The sequence below is a fragment of the Poecile atricapillus genome, unplaced genomic scaffold (genome assembly GCF_030490865.1).
Source record: "Poecile atricapillus isolate bPoeAtr1 unplaced genomic scaffold, bPoeAtr1.hap1 scaffold_269, whole genome shotgun sequence".
Lineage (NCBI taxonomy): Eukaryota > Metazoa > Chordata > Aves > Passeriformes > Paridae > Poecile > Poecile atricapillus.
Genome location: NW_026709072.1, coordinates 19749 through 44645, shown reverse-complemented (window position 1 = coordinate 44645; position 24897 = coordinate 19749). Strand labels below are relative to the sequence as shown.

At 39.4% G+C, this 24897-nt stretch overlaps 1 protein-coding gene across 2 annotated transcripts; it reads right to left on the bottom strand.

The window, feature by feature from the left end:
- Positions 1 to 1388: 1388 nt before the first annotated feature.
- LOC131574366 (RNA-binding protein 33-like) lies at positions 1389 to 24463 on the bottom strand. Of its 2 annotated transcripts, none has more exons than XM_058828804.1 (7): positions 24204 to 24463; positions 13420 to 13498; positions 8515 to 8563; positions 6568 to 6644; positions 3752 to 4052; positions 2574 to 2681; positions 1389 to 1454 (listed from the first exon to the last, which is right to left on the bottom strand). In XM_058828804.1, the coding sequence occupies exons 1-7, from the start codon at positions 24229 to 24231 to the stop codon at positions 1404 to 1406; spliced, it is 693 nt and encodes a 230-aa protein (XP_058684787.1). In that variant the 5' UTR covers positions 24232 to 24463; the 3' UTR covers positions 1389 to 1403. The 2 variants fall into 2 exon arrangements, with proteins under 2 accessions (XP_058684787.1, XP_058684788.1); XM_058828805.1 differs by lacking the exon at positions 1389 to 1454 and adding an exon at positions 1756 to 1815.
- Between the last annotated feature and the right edge of the window lie 434 nt (positions 24464 to 24897).

The following is a 24897-nucleotide window of genomic DNA, read 5'->3' as shown; positions in this document are numbered from 1 at the left end:
CAAAAATATTTTCTGAATCACTGCTGCATTTTTCAAGGAAGCCACACAAGGTATTATTTATTTAAAATCCAAGTTCTGCAATTTTAAGCACTGTTTCAAAAACAAACTTTACTTGCCTCTTCCTCACTTCTCCCACCTGAGTGCCACTTTTAACAAGTGTCTCACTTCCCTTATTCACTTGTTTCCCTCATCATTTCCAATTCCCCAACCAGTCAGTTTTTCCCTTGGTTTACAAAAAGGTTTCTTCATGCAATATAATATGAAGCTTTAGCTGGTTTTAATGTGGAAACTGATTAAAATAAAACACTACCCAACACCCCTCTGTTACTCAGATGCCAAATTTCAATCAAGAGATACTAATGCTCCTCCTTTGTACCGTACCCATTACAGCTCCACTCTTGTGTTGCAGAACACCAACCCTTACTCCTGTTTACAAGAACTGAACGTTATGAGATTTAATGAAAAGTGCTGTTATATAACACTTGAATAAAGAACAAAACTTCTCAGAGCTGGAGGCAGGCATCTAACCATGCAATGAACAGAAGTGAATACTCTATAAAGGTACTCTCTCATGGTGGTATTCTTTGGCAAGTGCAACTGTGAGCCTACTGCCAAATGGAAGCAAGATCCATACAAAATAATAAAGGAACAAAAAGACAGTAGTATTTTGGAAAAAAAACTGTGACAATCTACAAACCATCAGAATAAAGCCAAAATGTAGACTAACTGAAGGTACAGCAAAAACATTTACCTTATATGATGAACAAATTCCATAAATGCTCCATTTACCCAAATCAAATAAAAATATGCATCAATGGTACCTTTTGAACAAAACAAATTTAATTCTGAATTGGACAAATTTAGACAATGTGATTTTTAGAGAATTCTCACTCTAGAATTCATATTCCCAAAATGAAGCTGTGCTTTCTTACAGCAATAAGTTTGGCAGTGAATCCCAGCTACATATTTAATTTTACATAATATGCATTGTGCTCATCGTCTTGGACTGTGGCTGCAAACATCAAACGCATCAGTACACCTCCAAAACACCAAAACAAAAGTGTGTATCATCAGTCCAGTGAAGGAATAAAAACGTGATCAAGGATTTCACAGTTCTTTTAACACTTGGGAAGTAAGAAACTACCTATATTAATGTGTATTTGGTGCAAGATGTTAAGCTTGCAACAGTGCAGGCTGAACAATGCAGGTGGCCCCTTTCAACACAGATCTCCACCCACCAAAATTGCCAAGATAGGTTTGATACAACTGGAGCAGCACAGCACACCCAGTTGTCAGCAGTTTATACAGTAATGCTGCTGTGTCTTTGAGGAATTAATTTCCTGATGAGTTAAAGCTCCAAAGAGGAAATACACTCTGACTACACTTCTCAGCAGGTAATCCATTCAATCCCATTTAATTAAGAACTGGAATAAAAGTAATATTAAAGCAGATTCCTGGTGGGGAAAGGAAGGAAAATCTTACATCAAAAAACATGCTGCAAATTAAAAACAGTTGTGATACTCTTGCCAAATAACAAAAGGAAAAACTTGCAACAGAGTTCAAGTGGCAAGATAAAAAAGCAATTCCTTAATGAAAGCTTGCAGGTGCACAAAATACGGCATTGCACACACGACACATTCTACATTCTTATTAAGTTAATTTAACAGTATATCTAGCCTATACACCCAATAGGAAATCAGTTATCCCAGTAAACCAGCCCTGAGTCAGCTGGTCCAGGGGCTTCTTGGCCCTATTTTCTTGTTAAGTCTCTTAGGTTCTGGTAGAATATAAGATGTCCTTGTCAGAAATTCTCTCCTTAAGAATAAGACAAAATAGAATTTCAAGAATGTATGACAAGAGTATGTTAAACTGTGAGAGAGGGGAGGAAAAATACTAGTAACCACATAAATATATATTAAAAATCTACAAGGCTATAAATATATTAAAAATACATAAAAAACTAAAAAATCTCTAGGCATTATTACCAAGCTATAATTAGTAAATGCATACTTGGCAGACTTTTGGCATCACCTTTCTTATTGCAAATGAAGGAACTCATCCATTTTCCTTATCAAAGAAGATAAATCTCACAGGAATTAGTCTCAACACAACTTTCAAAACAACAATCTCACCTCTGCCTGTCTAAAACACCAAAACTTCCACGCTTACACTCCTCCTTAAAAGGGGATACCCAAGAACTGTATTTACATCCCAACAGCGCCAGTGATCCATCTGGTAAAGGGAAGCACCACAGCTCTTGGGAGATTTAACAGACGGTGCAGTATTACTGTCATTTCCTACCCAAATGGGCCCATGAAGTTTCTAATGTTGAAGTCAAGACTAAATATGCACATTTTAGCTGTCCCTTCTGATTTTAATCCCAAGGGGGAGAGGAGATCTGATGTATCTGACAATACAGATGCTATCAATTAATTTTATACATAGAGTACAACCACCAATAATTCAACACTGGCAAAATTGCATCAATTCTTACCTGGCAACATGTACAATTCTACAAAATCAAATTGTAGCAGAACTAGTTACTTTACGTTTCCATTAAATTCATTACATACCTCTTCTGATTCATTAGCCATTGCCTGGGATTCTTCCAACTCCTCATCAGCTGCATACTCTTGTTCTTCCATTGCTTGCTCATTATATGATTGCATGTAATCTTCATCCTAAAGAAGTAAACAGGAAGGTGAAAAGACACGAGGCCAACTGAACAGGTAGGGTGTGACTGCATTGCTACAGCTTCCAGAGTGGAAGTATTGCATCTCTCAGAACAGTCAGCTCTAAGTGATATGGCACACATACAGCATAAGTAGCAGAGCTTTTAACTAGACAATAATTTCAGTATTATGAAAACCAAAACAGTTTCCATTCATATCCCAGCAATATTATCTTAAAGATCCCATTCAATACTGTTTGCCCCAATTACTTCTATACATCTGCATCCAATGATTAGAACACTACAGGGTACACACATCTATAGCACATATACATTAACATCAGATTTTACCCCATCAAATATAAACATTCTTAAAGCATTCTGCAAGTGCTTACATATGAGTGGCCTCAACTCTGAAAAATTATGAACATAAAACAAAAGCAAAATCTTGCTTAAGTTTGCTTGTATTTTCAAATACCTCACTGATCACATACAGTTTTCATTAAGATTAAATCATTTCATTAGCAATTAAAGCCAGTGCATGTTCTCTAATATGCTGCTTAAATTATATTGAATTATGCAGGTGACATTTTCTGAACTAACCTCCAATCTCTTTATTCAGGTTTAGACAGCTCTCAGTTACAAAAAGGATGAACAAGCAGGACATCAATCACTTTGGGATATTAGCACCTTAAAGATGTCTTTAGCAGGTCAATAATCTTTTCACCTTCGAAGGACTTTATCAGATCTTGTCTAAAGCCTGGATAAAAGCTTTTGCATTAAGTACTTCTAACAATTGGCAGTGTATCTCCACCACACAAAGCTGTTTTCTTCTTTAAGGATACAATCCTCAAGGTCATGATTCTCAACTGCTTTCCAGCATGACAAAGGAGCATTACCTACCGCCAAACAAGCTGTCAACACAAACTTTGTCACAGCCTAGATAAAGAAACTGGCAGACAGTGATAATAGGTCTAATTTCCCCTCCTCCCTAGAGAGGTAAACAGATTTTAAATCAGTCTAAAACCCTATGCACGTGAAGCAATGTTATCTTTGAAGATACAATAGAAGGAAACTCACTGGAAATTCATCTAGGGGTTCATTGATTTCAAGGTCTAGCACCTCATCTTCTTCTCCAGGCTCTTCCCCATATTCTATCTGGTCTTCTGTCAGTTCAGGATCATTGCCTTCGTAATGTCCCTCCTCTGCATACTCTGAAGCATATTCTTCAGGTGCTTCAGATTTGTCATAACCAATTTCATCTTCCCCTTGGTCATACTCAGACTCATGTTCCAGCGAGGGATCGTTGATGGACTCAGAGAGTTCGTATGATGTCAGGATGCCGGATGTGGCGTTGAGGCTCACTGTGACACCTGGAGAGCTGTGGGATAGGGGGAAAATTCAGAGGCTAAAGTCTAACTGGCAACTACTCACAAAGACTTAGCAAAACAAAGCCAGCAAACGTAAAGTCTCCAAGTTGGTAGATAGAATTATACCACATACACTATTTGACTCCATGCCATGTTCTCATAATGCATACTAAAATGCAGCTTATCACCAGCTGCAGGCTATTTGACCAGGGGAATCAAACCAACCAGATGGTTTAGCAGGTCAAACTGGCAAAAGTCCTGCTTGGTAACCAAAGCAGACCAGATTCAATTTTAATTCCAAGACTAACAAAAAAAAAAATAAGAAAATACACAAAATGATTATAACTGCATCTGTTTTCCCAATCTTTTAGAATACACTACTAAAATACGTTTTTTCTACATGTATTAATGTTGTTCATACTTCATTATCTTGAATTCAAACTTGCATTTTTATGATAGATTTCATGTTCCACTTAATATAAAATAAACAGTCAAGAACTGTAACTTAAATGATTAAGATGTTCTCAACTAGCAGAGACACTGAAAAACAATCAATACAAAAACTTTAAGTTTATAATCTGCAGGCAGGCAAAGCAAAGCTCAGAGTTTATTGTGCCATCAACACAAAAAAGCAACTAACCAACAGCAGACTAGCTCGTGATTTGAGAGCTCCGGGTATAAGGAACACTAAGACTTTATTATTTATTTTTTAAAATAACATTCCTATTATTCTCCATTTTCCTGTGTTTGGGGGAACAAGATCCAGGCAGCTTTGAGCTCTTTGCAGCTCTAAAAGGGAGAAGATTTAACACAAAAATGAAGACATTATGCAGGATTATCATTATCCTCCCAACTACAGAAGAATGAGGTTGACTGGAAACATAAGGGGAAGGGAAAGGATCTCTCTGGCAATAAAACTGCTAAAAATTCAAAACTTGTCTACAGAAACCTGCTTCCATTGAGCAATATTATCACATTTGAGACACTTTATCATCACTGTGTTGGGTCTCACAGCCATCCCTGCTACCCAGGGGTCTCAAGGAGGACATACAGTAAAAAAACAGGCAAGAACTGTAACTGGGATTCCCCTTCTTGAAGGGAACAGTCCAAACCTCACTCCCACAGGGAGGAAAATGGCAGCCAATGAAGAGATCGATGGTGGAGCATTTTATCACACCATCAGTCCAACATAAGGACAACAGTTCCTTATTCTAATTACAGCTAAAGACAGGACATCTCAGAGATGGAGATACACCTATGTATGTTATACATACACATACATTCATAGCCCTTCAGATGACGTGCCCTGCACAGCATGCAATAAGGGAAAGCTGGAAAAACAGGCCAGTAAAAGCACCAATGGCACTGCATCACTTTGGCATCACAAGCATCTCCTCTCCTACTTCAGTCCAGCTTGAAAAGTAAAAATAACAAGACACTCATTTTGACTTGTAATGCCCATAATTCAGCTAAGGAGCTCTATTACCACAGGGCAGGATCCTCAGTAAACTCCCATGGAAATATCTGCTCCAGCCTATTAAGTCTGTTCAAACTTTTCTACCATGTAATTGTACACAAATATTTAAGTCACAAATTCCCCTCCTTGGAGTCTTAGGAGGTAAGATAGATTTTTAGAAGAAAGATGGCAGAAAAGGACGATATAGGAGTGATGCCTTTTCCTTGGTCCTAAAAATTGAGAACCAGACACAATTAAGGGATAAAGGGGTTTCAACCTCGATATTTAACAAGGGTCCTTACGGCACACCACTTCGAAATGCATACACATGATAAATTGTGTATACAATTTACAGACCTTACAAATTAGCATAGCTAACAAGGATGCCCCAATGAGAGACTTGAATGAATAGCATGATATCCTCCCACCCTGAAGAATTCCCCGCTGGATGGGCCAAATCTCTAGTTTACAGGATGTACTCTAGAGAGGGCCTTGGCTTCCCAAGACAGTGTAGGGTTTCCCAGCCTCCTACTACAAGGCCTTTAGGATGTCTCCTACAGAGAATTTGGCCTAACAGAATACTAGGACTATGCTAAATTATCAGACCTAAGGAATTACAAGTATGCATGCTAAGAGTATTGAGGATACATAAAAGCAATATAAATGGTATATAAAAGAAAAAGCAAAAACTCATCTTGGCATCAGGAAAAGGAAGCTTACCACACTAAGCAATACAGAGCCAGTAAAGAAAGCTCTGTAAGTGCTTATAACTAATTCTATATGCACAGCAGATAACACAATTTTTTCTTATAAGCTTTTTAGAGGGTTGAAAAAATTTATCAAAAGGAATGAAAAATAATTTTACTGAAATGTTAATAGTGCTACTGAGTACATTATATATACATATATATATACGTACATACATATATATCACTAAGTAGCTGGCTGGGTAAAAAACAAAACTCTTTTAAGTATATAGCAATAACTTTAGTTTAGTATTTATTAATTATCAGTAATAGGAGTAATTCATAGTTTTGAGTTATCCAAAACAAGATACAAAAAAGAAATACCGAAATTCTTGTTCCTCTTCATTGTCACTTTGCAGAAGATCATCATTCAGCTCTTCATCTGACAAGTCTGACTGATTCTAGGTTTCAAAAAAAGTCAATTGTGAACATAAAAGATATAAACTTTCAACTAAGTACTGAACACTAAATATTTTTCATGAAGAATACATCCCAAACTAAGACCATATCTTCAAAGAGATTATCTAATTCAATGAGAAAAACCACACAAGATCATAAATCTTAAAATACATTTCAACAATCCTACAGAAATTTACATAACTCAAATTTATCTGATTATCAACACTTCTTTTCCACTGATCCATTCTCAAATACAGCTAAAGATGACAACTCACTTAAGACAGACCAGGAAGGAAGGAAGGTAAGCTCTTGTACACAGCCCTGTGACCTTGATGCATTAGGCAAGTCAAGAAAATACATGAACTGCAACTTCTAGAGAGAAGACAGAGGAGACTGAAGGAAAGGATATGATAAAGAAATCTGAAAAATAGTGATTAGTTTGTAAGAGAAGAAAAAAATAGAAGAAAATACTGTTTCTCCTCCTAATTTGTCATCAAATTAAAAAAATTCCAGTTGTTTGTTTGGTTTTTTGTTTTTTTTTTTTTTAATAATTACCCCTAGGGAGAGATAACTGCAGTTCAGCTGAGCAACATTTTCAACCCTTAAAGTAATAGGACCAGAAAAGTTACACAAAGATCGATTTATCTAAAAGTGCTAGGATGAGATTAAATAGAAGGAAGTTTAGCCTAAACAACTCAGGGGAAACTTCCTGACAAATCCACTATTTCTCCACCACCTGAGTCCATACCCACAGATACTGCCCTGTAATATGAAAAACTAAAAAGAAGAATAGAAAAAACACACAAAAAAACATAATACACTAGAAAAGCAACTACTGGTTAGTATTCACTAATTATATATAATTATATATAATTTTTATATGTAAGTATCTTTATCACCTCCATTCAATGTTAACTGTTTCTGGTTTTGGTAACTGTGTAATGAACATATGCAATTATCCTCCTGGAATTTTATTCTCTTTAAACCAGCACATGAGAATAAGGAACTTCCTATCGGAACTTCCTATCTTTAATAGGAAATACTTACAGAAGTTATAATAATTTCAAGAAGCTAACTTCCAACATTTAGAGGATGGTTATAAAAATCTACAACAAAACTCAACTCTTAATACAGCTGGGTTTCTTAACAACCTATTCATATCCAACTAAAACTTTAAAAACTACTTTCAAAATTATTTCACTTCTAAGATAAAATATAGAAAGAGGTGACCAGTCAATTTGATTTCTCAAATAGAAGTCCTGTCTTCTCCCACTTTTAATGGGCAAATCCAAAGATATGTTTAGCTCTTTTCACAAAGTTCAATCCTGGAAATAGGTACAAGCAGGAAGAGTTTATAGCAGACATGGGGAAAACTTGTTGACATTCCCCAGTTTTAGCTGCTCCCATATATTTCTCCTCACTTTAAAAGGGGAAATCCTCTGCCCACTCATCAGACAGCGAGGTAGCAGATCATGCACACTGAGTGTGAACTTCACAGGCAACACTGACTGATTTTTTTACTTCCTCTCTGGTAAATACTGCTGGTATTTTGACAAGTGATTTTTAATAGCCAAGAAACTGGCACTTGGATTAAATTCTCCATCATGCTAATTAGCATTCAGGAGACCTAACTGGGCTGAAATTTTTTTTCTCCAAGTTTTATTTTTAAAAGCCACACTTGGAGGTATTTCACAAAAGGAAACAAAGCCCTGGGTGTAGAATACTCTGGCAGCAAAGCAGACCTCAGGTACCTGTGGCTGTCAGGCTTTGGGGGGGTGACTGTAAAATACATGAGGTCAAACCAAGCACTTGAACTGACTAAGCTGAACAACAGTCACACTTTTAATATCTGCAACAATGCATATCTCTTACCTTTTTTCCAGTTAGCAAATCCTCTCCAAGCAAGTCATCATCAAGTTCACTGTAAAACAGTAACAAATTTAAGAAGCTGAACTTTACAAAACAAAACCAAAAACCTTACAGGGCATATGCCTTAAAAAACTGCCTTGAGGAGAACTGCTTCCAAGCCAGCACAAAGTCTACTTTAGTAAAGCATTCAGGGAAAAAAAGTTATGTATTTTCAGTCAAACAACAGACCATACATATTAAATAAGTCTACTATTGCACAGTCATTTCATTTCTATGTGCTCTCCCTTCCATACCCCTCAACTAAACACAGCAGAAAAACCTAGCCAAGCACAGGCACAGCCATCCAAAACAGCCATTCTAGAGCCTTCACTCCAAGGCCATTTGGACACATTGTCCAAGCTCATTTTGTCTAAATTGCTGATTTTCAGCTCCCCAGGGAGGACACAAGACAGGAATGTCCTGTGGGCAAGACTCAGTCTACAGGTCTCCATGTGGCCCGAGCTCCCCAGGAAGGAGCTGGGAAGCCAGCTGGCTTGGGAGCCTGGATCTTCCGTAAGGGCCAGGCTTAGGCCTTGATCTTTCATAAATCCTTTATTCCCTCCTCCTCCTCAAGTTGAGGGTAAGGTCAAGCATACATTTGTAGGGTGACAAAATCAAATGTATGTTTCATCAATTTTATATTTGTGCCTAAGTATTCAGGGAGTACAAAAATATTGGTTTACAACACTTCTGCTATCACAGTGCAACTTCCCCATAAATATGATTCGATACAAAGAATTACATTCTAGGAGAGCTAAACTTTAGAAAAACTGCTTAATTTCATTCTTCCTTCAGTGAAGGAATTATCTAGTGACAGGGATGACCAGATTCCCCTTCTATAATAAACACTTGTTACCTACAAAATCATGTATTAGAATATGCATATCAATACGAAAACAAGATGCCAGTGATTTGAAATATGAGCTGTATTTTGAGACTATTTCTACCTGCACACCTTAAAAAAACAAAACCAAAAACCACCATGCCTTAGTACATAAAAATCAAATCATCCCAAGTGAGAACAGCCTATATGAACTGGAAAGGAAATTGTATAGGAGCTCCTCATGACTACATGGCACATACTTGAAAACGACAAGGCAACCCCAAAACATAAATCAGTTGCTTTTGCAGATGGATCGATCTCTTTCAGAGCCAATTACTGTACAGGTAAGGACAGATAGGAGGCAAGGGGGAGTGAGGGTTGTAAAAATCTTGTGGGCTAGGAAAGAACAAATAATACACCAAAAAGCCCTAAATAGGGCATTATCATCAGTATACAGAACTTATCCACTGTTACTGATCACAAATAGTTCCAGGAATGACTGAACATTAACAAACAATTGCTTTGTGCTCAATGTAATATTAAACAAAAACTGGGAGATAAGATATCACACATTCCAAAGAGCAAACTGACTAGAATTTCAGCCTTTTCTTTCAGAGACAGGAAACTCTATGTAACAGAAATAGTTGCAGAAGAATTTCCTACTTCAATTTTGTCTCAAAAAAAAAAAAAAATCACTGATCTTTTCAACTGCCAGTAATCTGACAAATGTACCAAAAAGTTTGAAAGTATCTCCCAGAACTGTGGTCCACCATTAACAGTTTTTAGTAAAACTGCACTAGAGAAATTCCAGGAGATGGCAAAGCTATGTTACAGCATCATTCAAAGACAAAAACCAAGTTCAGGTAGCAAGAGATTCAGATTAAGGAAAGGAATGTAAAAGAAAGTGAAAGATTAAATTAATTTATCTAAACATACCTAGGCCTATTTACCACATTACCAAAGAGCATCCTTGATGGGATTATTTAGAAGAAAATTAACATTTGATCTCTAGAATTAACTGCAAACACATTCTAGATCTTCAGAAACTCTGGCCTATTACTTGACAGTCAAAAGAATTAACACTAGGATATAAACAAAGTTTGTATCAGAGGCAAAAAGTAGCTCACATAGTGCCCTTCAAAACCTATTAAAATATTCAATGTTATTCAGTACTTTCATTGATAAATTAGAAGAAAAATGGCCATGAGTAACTTTTTTAATAAACAAAGTAACAGCGAAAAGCCTGCACAGTAAAGTGGAACTATCTCAAATTCCTTTAAAGCAGCCAAATCTGAAGTTGCCTTTAGGAAAAAGAAGGACTACAAGGACTATATCTGACCATTAAAGAACAAAGCAAACAAACAAAAGAATCACCAAGAAAACAAACAAAAAATCCCCAGACTCTAACAGATCTTAGACTAGCTGAGAGAAATAGACAAAAATAAATGGTTGCAATTTGATATCACACATCCACATAAAAGAAATTAAACTGGAATAAAAGTACACACCTATGCTAGTCTTTCCAAAACCACAATACTAGGAAATTTTGGGTTAAGATGATTTTGGGTATGCTGCTCTCACAAGAAAGAGACAGATTATCCTCCCCTTCCTCAACTCCCAATACCCAACATTTTCCTCACTGAATAAATTTGCTTTCTCAAATAAGAAAAAAAACCCCAAAAACACACAAAAAAAACCTCCAAAAAAAAGCAGAAAAAAGGTGGAAAGTTTTCAACCAGCATAGAGAAATCAGTAATCTGAAAGAATTATCTGAACAAGTGAATTTCAGCAAAAATCAGCTATTAAATCCACCCTATCATCTTGAAGGAGAGCACCAGAAATGTAGGTTTTACCCAAATGAAAGCTTTGGGCTACTTAATGAGATAAATGTACAAATTAATGTGATAAAGACATCAGACTGACCCTTCTAAGTCTCCAATTCCATAAACATACCTCATTAAACACGAGCTGTAGCAAGGACACAAATATTTCAGGAAAAGAACTTGTAAAAAATGGGAAAAATTCTCCAAGAACAAGGTTACATTTGTACTCCCAAATAACTAGGGCCTCCTGACTCCCAGTTAACACCCTCCAGAGTTTGAGAAAGGACGGAGATCTGAAAATTCAAAATGATTTAAGTGACTGGGGATGGGACTCAGTCAAGTAACAACACAGTAAGAGGTGATGGTTGATGAAGATGTGTAACGAACAGAAGTCCATCTCTCCCCCAATACAATGATGCTTCAGTTGAAAACAAAGCATGAAGGATTAAAACACAGAGACTACTGTGTCCATCCAGCCTTTTTTCCATCTTCAAGAAACTATGTCCTATACTGAATTAGGCCAGCAGGTAAAACCCCAAACAATTACATTAAGCAACATATCCATGTACAGCATTTGTAACTGCCAAGACTCCCAGAGAACTCAACACTTAAAAAGACAGCTTCGCAATTGGAAGAGAATAATATTAACCAAAAAATATTCTAACACATGCAAGTTATTAGATACAGTTTTAAGATAAAATTTCTGAAATTATCAGCAAGATGAAACTCTAGAATCTTCTGGTCTGCATCTGAAACTACTTCCCTGACAATTTCACTATTGAATTATTGATCATGTCTCTTTAATCAAATACAGCTAATAATAAACACAAATTAAAATGTTTTTCGAAACTACATCCTTGTATTGTTCAAAGTCTCAGCTTGGTGAAAATACTCTAAAACTACTGTCAAGCCCTACTAGAACCAGCTTTGCACAAGGAGTTTATCACTGGGTAAAAGCTTCCAACTTCTGATGCAACAGCTGTTTGACTCTTCCAAATTTTCTCAGGTGATGAGTAGGGCAGCTAAACCCAAATGTAACCAGTTAGCAGCTAAGAGCCCACCCATTCATGCAACAAAGGCCAAAAGTTCAGAAAATAGTCTCATACAAAACATTCTGCCTGTAATACTGATTTTAAGGTTTCTGAATAGCCAATCCTGGAGACGTGAAGCAGCACAGGAGTGACCCAGCCTGAGCAAGTTATTTTAATTACACTCAAACCAGAGCAGCTCCTTGGTGCACTTGAGCATCCAAGCCTCTAACAGCCGTACTGGCCTGCCAGAGAGCAGACACGGCTCACCAGAAACAGCCCAACACCCTATATATACACCAGAGCTACTGTCCAAACTCCTCAGTCACATACTCGCCCCCTGCAGCAATGAAAACTACCCACTTAACCTAGCAGAAAACCAAGGAAGAGGAAACTAATGCCTCTGGAATGGCAATAAATGTAGAGCACTTGATTTACTCCAAGGGCTCAGCTCAGTGGAAAACTACTTACAGTGAAATTTGTTTACGACAATCACTTGAGTGATTATTAGAGAAGACAGAAATCTACTTGGAATATTTTTTTTCTCCATTTTCAAGTGAAAACCACTGGCAAAATCTGAACAAGTCTATTAAATCACAGAAAAATAACAAATAAGTGAAAAGTTTTCTCCCAGAAAGAGTAGACCAGTAGCAGCTTGATTTCTGTCTCATAAAAGAACACACATTCTCCCTCAAAATAACCCACAACACACACATCTCTAAATCTTCCAAAACAGTCATACTGTTGAAGAAGCCCATGCCTAAGCTCTCCTCCTCTTCCCCAATTTAAAACTGAACTAGAACTCTGAGGATAGTAATTTAAACATCAAGTTCAAGTAAAAAATATTTTAAAAATTAAGTTGGGAAGATTCAAGAACTAGCAAATTCTATTTAAACCACTTAGGTCTACTAAATATTTAAAAGCAAAACCAAAACATTAATTGCAAAATTACACACCACAAATACTTTGTATTTATCCAATTTTAAATGGCATCTCTTCACAATGCTCTATATTCCTCAAGGCAAGTACATGTTTGGCACGGTCTAGCATTGGCTGACACATGCAAAACAACCAACATCTTCATTAGAATTTAAATGTGCACTGCTCTAAATGTTAGAGTACAAAATGCCAGAATGGGAAAACAGAACAATGCAATTCAGCATACAGAAATTGAACATGAAAATATTCAACCTACCTGTCCCAGTCGTCATCTCCAGCTCTTCTTCTCCAAGACCTTTCTGCACCGGGCTTATCAAACTGATCAAAGTCATCATCTGTGAAAAAAGGTGACTACATTAAGTAATTCTTACAGAAATGAAAGGTTGCCAAAGCAACCACACAGATGGGATTTTCTGGGTGGGTGTGGGGGTGTGCATGTTGTTTAGAAGATGCGAAAATACCTTTTTCTGTTTTTTAATTAACATGAAGAAAACTGATGAACACCAGCATTAAATTAAAGAATCATTAAGGTTGGAAAATACTTGTAGGATTATCAATTTCAACCATCAGCTGAGCACCACCACCATGTTCACCATTAAACCATGTCCTCAAGCGCTATATCCACATTTTCTGAACCCTTCCAGGGATGATAACTTCAATTCCCTGGGAAGCAGGCTCCAAAGCTTTCCAATCCTTTTAAACATCTGATCTAAACCTCCTTTGGCACAACTTGAGGCCCTTTCTTCTCGTCCTGTCCCTTATTACCTGGGGGAAGAGACAGACCCACCTGGCTACAACCTTTTCTCAGGTGGTTATAGAGAGCGAAAAGGTTCCCCTGAGCTTCCTTTTCTCCAGGCTGACCTCCCCAGCTCCCTCAACTGCTCCTTGTCAGACCCGTGCTCCAGACTCCTGCCCTTCTCTGGACACACTCCAGCACCTCAGTGTCTTTCTTGTAGTGAGAGGCCCAAAGCTGAACACACAATTTAAGGTGGAGCCTCACCAGTACCAAGTAGAAAGAGGCGACCACAAGCCTTTGCGCTGCTGGCCACACACACAAACCAAAATGGCCTTTTTGGCCACCTGGGCACGCTTCTGGCTCATGGTCAGCCACTATCAACTGACTTCTCCATACTTCAACAATAAAAAACCCCCAGAATGTACTACACAGCTTTGCCAATTCTCACTGTTGCAAGAAGGATCACCCAAGGAAAACAGCATGAGCTAAATCACTGGCAAATTCTGCCAATGAAGGTCCTTGCAGAAGCACCAGCTCCCCAGAAATGCATGAAACCAGGTGCAGTGGAAGTGACAGTAACATCACCTGCCAAATCTTTGCTTGCCTTGGAGGCCACAAGTTCATCCACTAATGCTGGGCCTGCACAGGCACTTTGAAAATAGGAGTAAATGTCAGGTCCGCACAGGGCAGGTCAGCACCAGCAACACAACACGGAAGAGAGAAGTCAGGTGGAAGGACCATCAATCATCTCAACTGGGGCAGTAAAACCACCAGAAGTCACTGAAGCAGATTACACTCTGTACCTAAACATGCATTTGCCTTCCAAGAAACAACTGCTGCTCCATATTTCTCTCAACAAATACCGTAATTTAGCGCACCACTTCCTCTTGCACAGCTTAGTTTGCAAATGACAAATTTTGCTAATTTAAAAATATAAAAACTTCCATTTCTCTGCAAGAATAGGCAAAGGTCATTTCCTCTGTTCAGACATCATCTCTGGTCACCTGGAAACTAGAAGCACATACCCTCAACCTCCACTCTCCTCTGACTACAGCCCAACAGAGAATGCATACCTGGATTCACTCTCTTTTCACACATTTTAACAACTTCAATCAAACAAGTGGACAAATAAAATTTATGCTCAACACAGAGGGAAACCTGCTGCAGTTAAATGGTCTGCAAAATACACAAGGTGAAGCAATCCAGTCCTTGTAGTTTGACACTGAACTGGGATCACTAAGATGCCATAAATCCACTCACCCTCCTGAGCCTATTTGCATTCAACTCTTTGACCAAGTACACTGCCAAGGAACAACTGTTTTATTCAACTGGGTTTTTTGTAATAAACCTCCAAAGCCAAATCTGTCTTCAGCTCTTTAAACTCAGCCCAGTATCCTTAAATGAATATTTCCCACATGCAATGACAAACCTATTCACTTCTCACTTCATTTTATCAGAATATCAGTTAGTATCTGATCAAAGTTTAAAAGAAGGTAAAAAGATTAAGAAGAGAAAATCTAGATCTTGCAACATCACTATATTAAGAACACTCAAACCAGGAATTTTAATCATAAATAGCTATGGAGAAAAAAGTGCTCAGTATGAATTATGATGCAACATGAGACAACTATGACATTTTAAAACAGCAGGTTGAAATAATTCACCTTGATAAGGTTCTCCCCTTTACTATCAACAGATATGTCTGCATTTTAATTAGTATTTTCTATTTTAACTGATTTACATGAGCTAAAACCATTGAAAACAGTTGTTCTACATTTTTCTGCTCAAACATCTACATATTGCAACCTCTTATTCCAATTCCTCTATTACTCAGAGAGGAAAGCCAAACAAATACACAAGTATTTCCCATCTTCCTCTTTAAGACTAAATTAACTAATTCTGTGGTCTCTGGGGGAAAAAAAAAAAGGCCACATTGCTCTCTTTATGGTCATTCAAACCATGCTGCAGTGACTGTCCTACTGCACAGACATTTTAAGGGCACAAATATCCTGCACTGACGCTGTTCTTACAGCTGGATTACAGTAATCCACTGACTTGATGTAACCACCACCACCACAACCAAAGATTCTTTTTTAAGGTAAAACAGCTGGTTTGGCAGTAACCCAAATAACAAGTGTCTACATATTGCCTAACACAGCTCAAGATAATGACCACCATCAGGAAGACAGTAAATTCTTTTTAAGCTGTGGCTGCTTACAAGATACGTTTTTTCATGCCAGGCACCCATTTAGCACTATAGTTGTATTATAAACCAAGAGCACTTGAAAATCTGAGCTCTTAGCACACAAGCCTTCCAGAGATGGAGCTTCATATCAGCCAGGTTTAAATCTGGACAACACAAAATTACACATCAACACCTTCTTCTCTCCACAGCACAGTGAAACACTTTTTGATACAACTCATGGTTAACTTTTCCAATCCAAATATCAAAGTTTCACAGCCATAAAAGTGTTTCAACCTATTATTGCTGCTAGTGAAGGAACTATAGCAAAGGATGGTCCAAGTTCCTGGCACATTTCTAGTGTGGACCTGCACTGTCACCACTCACCCAACAACACAAACCTCCACCCTCCAGCTCTTCCAGCCCCTACAAAATTCTCACATGCTATTCCTTATTTATGAGCAACTTCTACCAAAATTCAGACCTGAATTACACCCAGCAAAGGTCTTTTCCTCCACTGCCCTCCTGAGCAGGAAACAAATAAACCTCAAAAATGACTGGTCCATTAGCCTGTAGTGACCATAACTTTCAAGAACTGCTCTACATGTCCTTTTCACCTCCCTGCTCTCATCTCTCCTCTCTCATCTAAACACACATGATATAAAGATCTCCAGGATAGAAGGAGACAGCTTTTCTTTTTTATGCTTATTTATTCTGTGACAGCTGACGTTGACAATGAGCATTACAAATTATGCCATTTTGACATTAAGGCCTGTCAAAGCCCAGAGCAGGTTGTAGCTTTCCTTTAGAAAAGGAGGTCACAACAGTCACGCATCTACAAATAGCATTCTGTGCCAGCTTTATTTGTGAGACAGCAGCCATGAAATGGACTCAGGCCTTGCACCTGCAATGTGATATGATACCTAACAGACCTCATGAGGCATCATTTTCTCTCCATTTCTTAAACCACACAGGCTTTTATTTTTCTTCGAGCTGTCTAGGCAGTAACATTGCAAAATACCAGTAAATAACAATCAATGTACCACTTATAGCTGCTTCTCCTTGAGAAACTTCTAAGTCAATGTTTGTGTCATGGGTGGTTAAATGACTGCAAAACATTAACTTGTACAGAAAAAAAAACACCCAGCACCAGCAGAGTACACAATCACTGAGAGCAACAGCCAAAGTTTAATTTTTTTTTAAAATAATTCTCAGGACTACTGTGTGAAAGATAGTAGGAAAAACAAATGGATGGTTAGAATTGATGAACATAAGCTTTTAAAGCACTAAAATGTCTATGGCAGTGAAGAAGTTCTGCATCTCCAGTAGTCTTGGTGCAGCCGTACACAGCAACTGCTGCTAAGACACTCCAGGCGCTGTCCACAGCTCCTCCTCACAATTCCAGGCATCCAAAGCAAAGCTCACAAAGATGATGTTTGTGCATCAGCTGGGTACCAACTGGAAGATGCTGACAGGTGATCTCTAAACACACTGACCTCCCTCTAACTTCCAGGCAAAACTAGTAAGTAAAACAAAAAAAGCCCCATAGCATACCAAAGGAGATGCAACAAACCCCAAAAACCATTAACTGAATAAGGAAGCAGAACCAACCAGTTATAGAGGGAAAAACCAAATCAATCCACCACTTGGCTCCTCCTACTGCAGTTCTATGAAAACCACTGTGATTCAAGCGGCAGGGAAGTTTCAGGATGCTGCAGAGAAGGACTAACACTGGCTGATTTGTTAGACCAGCCTGCCATGCAAGGCTCTGGCCAGCTGTGAGGTAGAATGAACACAAACATACTTGGGCCCCACACTAAAAGGTTCCTATTTTATTTATATTTACCCTGCTGCAGCACCAGCACTGATTGCTCCATACAGCTTACATCCTGGTTTTATGATACATGGCCAAAACTGGTATCTTTTCTCCTGTTCAATGAGAACAGATTATCCACACCAGAAATCCACAGAATACAAGCCTCATTTCTTCTCTGGCTATGCTGATGGCAGTTTCTAACTTTGTGGACACTCCTTCAATAAAATCCTCATTAATTTTTCTGTGTAAAATGGAAGTCTTAAGCTGCACAGTCAAGTCTCACAAGCGTAGGAGGTGAATCAGCAGAACACTGCAGAGCTCAACATCTTAAAATGGTACTAACAGCCTAAAAAGGTAGTCACACATAGCAACTGTTGCTACGATGGAGTATTTTACTGCAGTGACATGGCCAAGATTTCTGGAGTAAGGAAAACATTTGATGACTGCATTTTTAGTTCTCCCAGACCTACACCTGAAAGCCTTCTGGAACACTAACCAGGTGCTGTCTCACAAACCTGAACAGTTCAAAATTCTGTGCTCTGGTTTGTTTCAGCAGTACACTTTGAAGAACATAAAGATTATTGCAGTTTTAGGCACTGAAATGGCACTGAAGACTTCTCATTATCCAAAACAAGATGGAGATGCTACAATGATCCTACAGTTCAGTGGATAAAAAAGTCCTATACTCTTTACCCCAACAGGTATTTCAATGAAAGTAACTAAACCTTAAATGAAGTAATAAACCTCACTGCTTTGGGGCAAAATAAAAATAAACCAAATATGATTCAATGATAGATAGGTAAGGGAGCTAGTAAAAGAAAAAAAAGAACAAAAAATTATGAGGGGAAAAAGTAATTTACCACATGAAAAAAACTACTATTTCTCTACTGTTCAAATATTACTGAATGTAACAAGTCCATTTTGCTCTATCCCATTCAATACACTAAACATGACAACCTGACAGCATTTCAGGTGCAAGACTCCAGATTAAAAACATTTTACCAGATTGCCTTTATGTAATAGCATATTTCTACAAAATATTTTTCATCATATTTCATTGCTAAAGGTTACACAACACAAAAGAATGGTAAAAACTTGATTTTCAACACTTGAGTACACCATGTAAACACAGCTTAACAGTGAACTGGATTTTGGTATCTCTTGCTACGCAATACAAAATAACAGGTTTCATGAGGAACGTCTGTGCCAGCAGCACAGGCTGGCAATGTAACTGTATTATTAACACCAGCTGAACAAAAACTTCTGGTAACGAATCCTGATGGCATCTGGCAGGGAAAAACCCATGAGGTCAACAAGAATTTCTGAATCCAAGTCTGTGCAATAAACATAACACTTCACAAAGCCCACAGCAAATCCAGTCCCACTTACTACAAAAAAATTAACCTTTCTACACCATCCCAAAAATCACATTCAGTCTTACTACCATATTGGACAAATACATCACATTCAGTTTAGTTTACGTGTTCAGGAACAGACATCAGGCAGCCTTGATATTGGCAAACAATTACTCATAGAAGCCTTAAGTACCTGGTGACTAAGTATTTATAATAACCTAACAATTGCCTAACACATTCCCCAATTAGAGTATTTCATGTTTTGTTTCCAAAACATTACTATAGACAGAGTTTAACCTCCAAAAAAAAAAAGAAAAAAGCAGAGAAAAGTAAGTTCTACAGGAGAGAAATTCTTTTTTATATCCTCAAAACCAACTTTTTTTTAGAGGTTGTATGCAAAGCAAGTCACTAGCAACATGCAAGCTCAGAACTAATTAAATGCTGCCTGAAACTGAAATTCTCTAACAAATGCTTGAAAGAAATAGGCCTTTTCTATTTAATTAAAAACCTACATCTAAACCAAACAGCACCAATTCACAATAAAAATTAAAATATTAAAAAATAAAAATAATTATTTTAAAATAAAAAAATTAATTACTTTCAAAGTCAGATGGAACTAAAAAATACATTTGCTTTGGAAAACTGTAAGTGCCACAGTCCTTGTTTTACAAATGCTGAACAGCAAAGGAAGGCTGAGAGTTTAAATGAAATCCACATGAGCTTGGTTCCCAAATGGATTTAGACACTGATGAAACTGCAACTCTCCATAAACTCTCCATCATCCTTCACAGTAACCAAAAGTTATAGTTAAAACTGAGGCTGCATTACAACACAACAGAGGAATCACATCACTAACTTGGAGATTTTTGGTGAATCCTGTGACAGCCAAAATCCTAAACTCTGGACAACAAATTCTATGTGACCTAAAATCTGAGGTTTAATATTTGATACAATAAAGTTTGGCCTGACTTTTGCAAAAACAACTGATATTAAGGCTATGTTTATTTCAGATGACCTGAAAAGAAAAAACATTCAGAAGACTGAAACTTTGTCAAAAAAGCAGACAGATTAAAAATTGCTCTGTTTAAAGGACATGTCCCTGCCTCAAGCACATTAAGGCAGCACTGTTTCTTGGCATAGTTCTTAATACAATACTAAGTATAACACAAGGGCACTAGTCCTTGGTACACCCCTGAGCATATTATTTCAAGAACTGTAAACTCCATAGGCCTTTAAGACTTGGAGTTTTAGTGTGTGCACCACCTAGGCACAAATGAAGAAGCCCCTGGATGCCACTGCTGAATAGCCCGAAGCACAGAAAGTTCAACTGAATTTGTAACACTGGACAATTTCTGCTACATCCTTGGAAAGTGTCCCACAACACACAGAATGTACCACACATGCTGTGCCAGCAGTATCAGCTTTTCTCCATTTTTTATCAACTGCTTCACAAGAGACTTTTAAAGCCCTTGCGCTGCTGAGAGTGCAACAGGAAACCTCATACATGCTCAAATGAAAGGAAGCCCAGGACAGCCCCAGAGGTAAAGAAACACCCATTCTGATACTCTCGGTACAGGACTTCCAGCAGGAAGGGACACATGTTGTCAATGGGACCCTCTCCAACTCCTCCTCCACTCCATCCCGTGTCATGACTCACAACCCAAGGACATCTCCACCCAACGTCTTCTAGGCCACTAATGTTCATCACAAGTAAACTAATCTGAAAGGAAGAAAATTCACAATAATTTTCCCTTACTGCAGTATAGTAGACAATGAAAAGGTGTTCCTTGCTTTGTTTTGGACATGGTTTGTTGTTTACCCTGTAACCATCTCTCCCTAAATGAGACTGAAATTAAGCTGCACACTGACTGCAGTAAATATAATGAAAAAAAAATCAGCATTTATACAAAATGGTTCTTATCTTATATGATCATTAAATCACATAATAGTCCAGGTTTGAAGGATCCCTCCAACACCACCTGGTCTCCCAGGAAAAAGGGAGCCTGGATGAGATAGTTTACCTATCATCCTACCCAAACATATCCTGAAAGCCTCCAGTAACAGAGGTTCCCTCATGTTCTGAGGAAATTCTTTCAGTGGCTGATTATTCTCCCTGAAAAGTCTTCCCAGTAGCAAGTGAAGCCTCTCCTGGGGCAATTTGTAGCCACTGTCCCTTGTCTTCTCCACATGGCTCCTTGTGAAGAGAAAGCCTCCATCCTCTCTGTACTCACCCTTTAAGATTATGTTATTCAATATTCAGTGTTTCCTCTGGTTCTGTTTCTGTATGTAAAATTGGAACAAAGTTTGGGAACCATTGCCTTATCAATGAGCAACTATGAGGCCTCAAGGTCCCTCATCATCACGTAGCACACCCACCTCAACTTTTCATGTTTCAACATGTAGCCATAATAGAATTAGAAGCAGGCTGAAATCAGGATGATTAGCTAAAGAATCAACTATTGCCAACTATTATGCAACTGTGAATTACTCCCAGAGAGCTCACCAACCATCATTTGAAAACTTTCTAGTCTGTGAAACCTAATGCCAAAAGAGCCTTAACCTTCATCCTTAGAAAGCTTTGCTGCACCAACACATCTGGTAACAAAAGTATTGTGAATGCTTTATTCTTAAGAATCATGCCAGTATTTCCCCAAAGCTTTAAAGATTATAAATGACCAATGAGTCCATACATGCTGTCCAACAGAAAAATTACCTTCCTTCCATCAAATACATTTAAATGTTCATCCAAGGCAGACATTTCACATTTCATTCTCAGTCCTGCAACATACCTTTACAGAGGACTTAAACTTTAATCTGCATCCTCAAAGCCAAAACTATCTAATTTTGTCAGCTGTTATGCTACAGTGTCATCAAATTAACACCAACTTGCAAACTTGTATTTCCAATACCTATTTTGTACTATTTTACCAATCATTAACCTTTTCTTTAAAAAAAAAACAACAACAAAAAACAGTGAGGTGCTGTTATGTCTGTATTTTGAAGTCTTTCCCACACCCCAAAATTAAAACTAATCCAAAAATCTAACAATAACAAAACTTCTAAAAAAAAAAATAAAAATTAATACTACAGATATCTACAGTTAAAACTTAAAATGACCAAAACCACTTATAGCTCAGAGCTTCTTTTCCATGATACCACTACTGACTTTAGATAGCAGCCCCTTTCCAAAAACAGTTGCATATTTCATTTCTGTAAATTGTAGGCTTTCTTGACTGGGCTTTAGAAGTGTATTTAACAACCTCAACCAGGAATTTTCCCTGAGCAGTCACATGGGCATAAATGTGTGACCTGTGGGTTCCTCCATTCAGCAAGTGCTGCACAATGATCAAGAGTGAACAAACACTGCTTATATGGGGCAGGGATCATATTTAAGTGGCCACCATTTACTGATGAGCACAGTGTGAACGCTGAACAAACAACTGCTTCTGCCCACTTAGAACAAAGGGATCCCAATTCACCCTTGGACACAAATGAGCTCCACAACAACAAAAATCAGCTTTGAAATTGCAGTTTCACCACTTTGTTGAAGTTTGTCTGCTGTAGCACACGCCCTTGTATGTGAAAGCACATTCATTCCACTTGAAGCAGTTTTAAACACAAGAATCAAAATGCTTCCAAAGTGACACTTCCTTTAAATTACTCTATCCTCATAATACCACAAAAACTTCCACCCAGGACATGAATGGCAACCTTACTTCCACATCACAAGTGGAACCACAGGTCTGAACCACATTAATTAGCACAAAGATTTTTGAAAAGTAACTCAAATATTGCAGTATATTTAACACTATTATAACAATGCACAAGATATTAAACTATTTGCCATTTTACCAGTAGTGCTGTCCTTTCTAGCCTTCTTCCCAAACTCAACTCCTAAATTTGGGAATTTATGTATGGCAATACTTACCATAAAAATGTAATTATGTTTATGTGCCTTGCTTACCCATCAAAACAACCACAGAGAACAATCAGACCCCTCAGCTGAGTGAGCACTGAACTAGCCATCCCTCTCGTCCTCGACAACAACTTACAAAGACTAAATCACCAAAAACTTTTGTACAAACAAGGACAAGTGGGTCAACTGACCACTCTGTTCCACCTTTATCAAAAACTGCTACTCCTAACGAAACAAGCACAGAAATACACATATCCTCTTAACTGTATCTCCCCTGAACACTCGGGAGAGACCCCTGAAAGACTTTCCTTTAATCACCCAATCAAATATTCTCATTTTAAAGTCTGCTTAATCAAAACCACAGAGGGTTTTGAGCTAGTAAAATGCCGCGTGTCGAGGTGCCCGTAGTCATGCAGAAGCACAGTGGAACGAACATCTGAGAGTCGTGGAGTAAAGCACTGACTTCATTTTCACACTTTCCAAGCGAGATCTACTTCTGAACAGTCTATGAAATAAATTATAACTACACCGCAGATTAGAGACGTGTTATTGAAATCACACACGTGTGCCTGTAAAAACTATGTAAAAAAAAAAACCCACCATCCTAGAGGCGTTTAAGGAAAGACTGCACGTGACACTTAGTATCTCGTTTTAGTTGATACGGTGGTGTTCGGTGATAGGTTGGACTAGATGGTCTCAGAGATCTTTTCCAACCTAAGTGATCCTGTGATTCTGTGAATGTCTTTCAATAAAACACACCCATGGCCCCCGAAGGCCCCGCACCCGCGGCGAGGCCGCTGTCCCTCCGGGCCCTGCCCCGGCCGAGGGGCCACAACACCTCCCATGGCCGCACGACGCCGACTCCCAGGACCCGGAGCGGCGCTCCCGGGAATCTGCGGTGCCAGGGCAGCTCCTGCTCCCCTTGATCCGCGCTCCCCCAGCCCCGACCACACGGGCCGCGCCGGCCCCGGCCACCGGTGGCGCCTCCGCCCCGAGCAGGCCCCGCTTCCCCGGGCGCGGCCCCCGAGCACCCACCTGCGCCTCCTCCCAGCGCGGCAGCCATGGCTCTTCGTCCGGCCCAGGCGGCGGGTCGCGGCAGCGCCGCGGTGCCGCCCGCCGGAGCGGCGGGTGCCGGTGCCGCGGCGAAGGACACGGGCAACGGGCCGGGAAGGGCTCGGATTCAGCGCCCGGCGGGCCCCGCTCCCGCCGCCGGAGAACAACAAACTAGCACAACATGGCGGCCGCCACCGCCGTCGCCGCCGCGCTGCATCCTGGGCCGGCGGCGGACCTCGGCCCCGCCTCCGCGGCGGGGGCGGGCGGGCGGCGCGCGCCGCTGGTTGGTCACGCCGGCGCTGCCCGCGCGTGCGCGGGGCGGGAGGGCGGTGCGCGTGCGCGGCGGCGGGGCGGGAGGCGCGCGTGCGCGGCGTGAGGGCGGAATGGCGGCCGGGGCGGGGCGGGGCACGGGGCAGCGTTCACTATCCCGGCTGCGAGACGGGCGGCCGAGCTTCCGAGCAGGTGTCCCTGGCCCGGACAAATAGCGGGAATGGGAGATTCCCTGACGGGGGTTTGTGGATATCTCTTGCAGATATGGGTGACTCCTCGTACCACCTCTGAAATGCGCGGCTCACATTGAAGCACGGAGTCGGTTTGGTTGGGAAAGAGCCCTGAGATCATCGAGTCCAACCCGAGACGGAACCCCAGCATACCAATTACACCACGGCACTGAGTG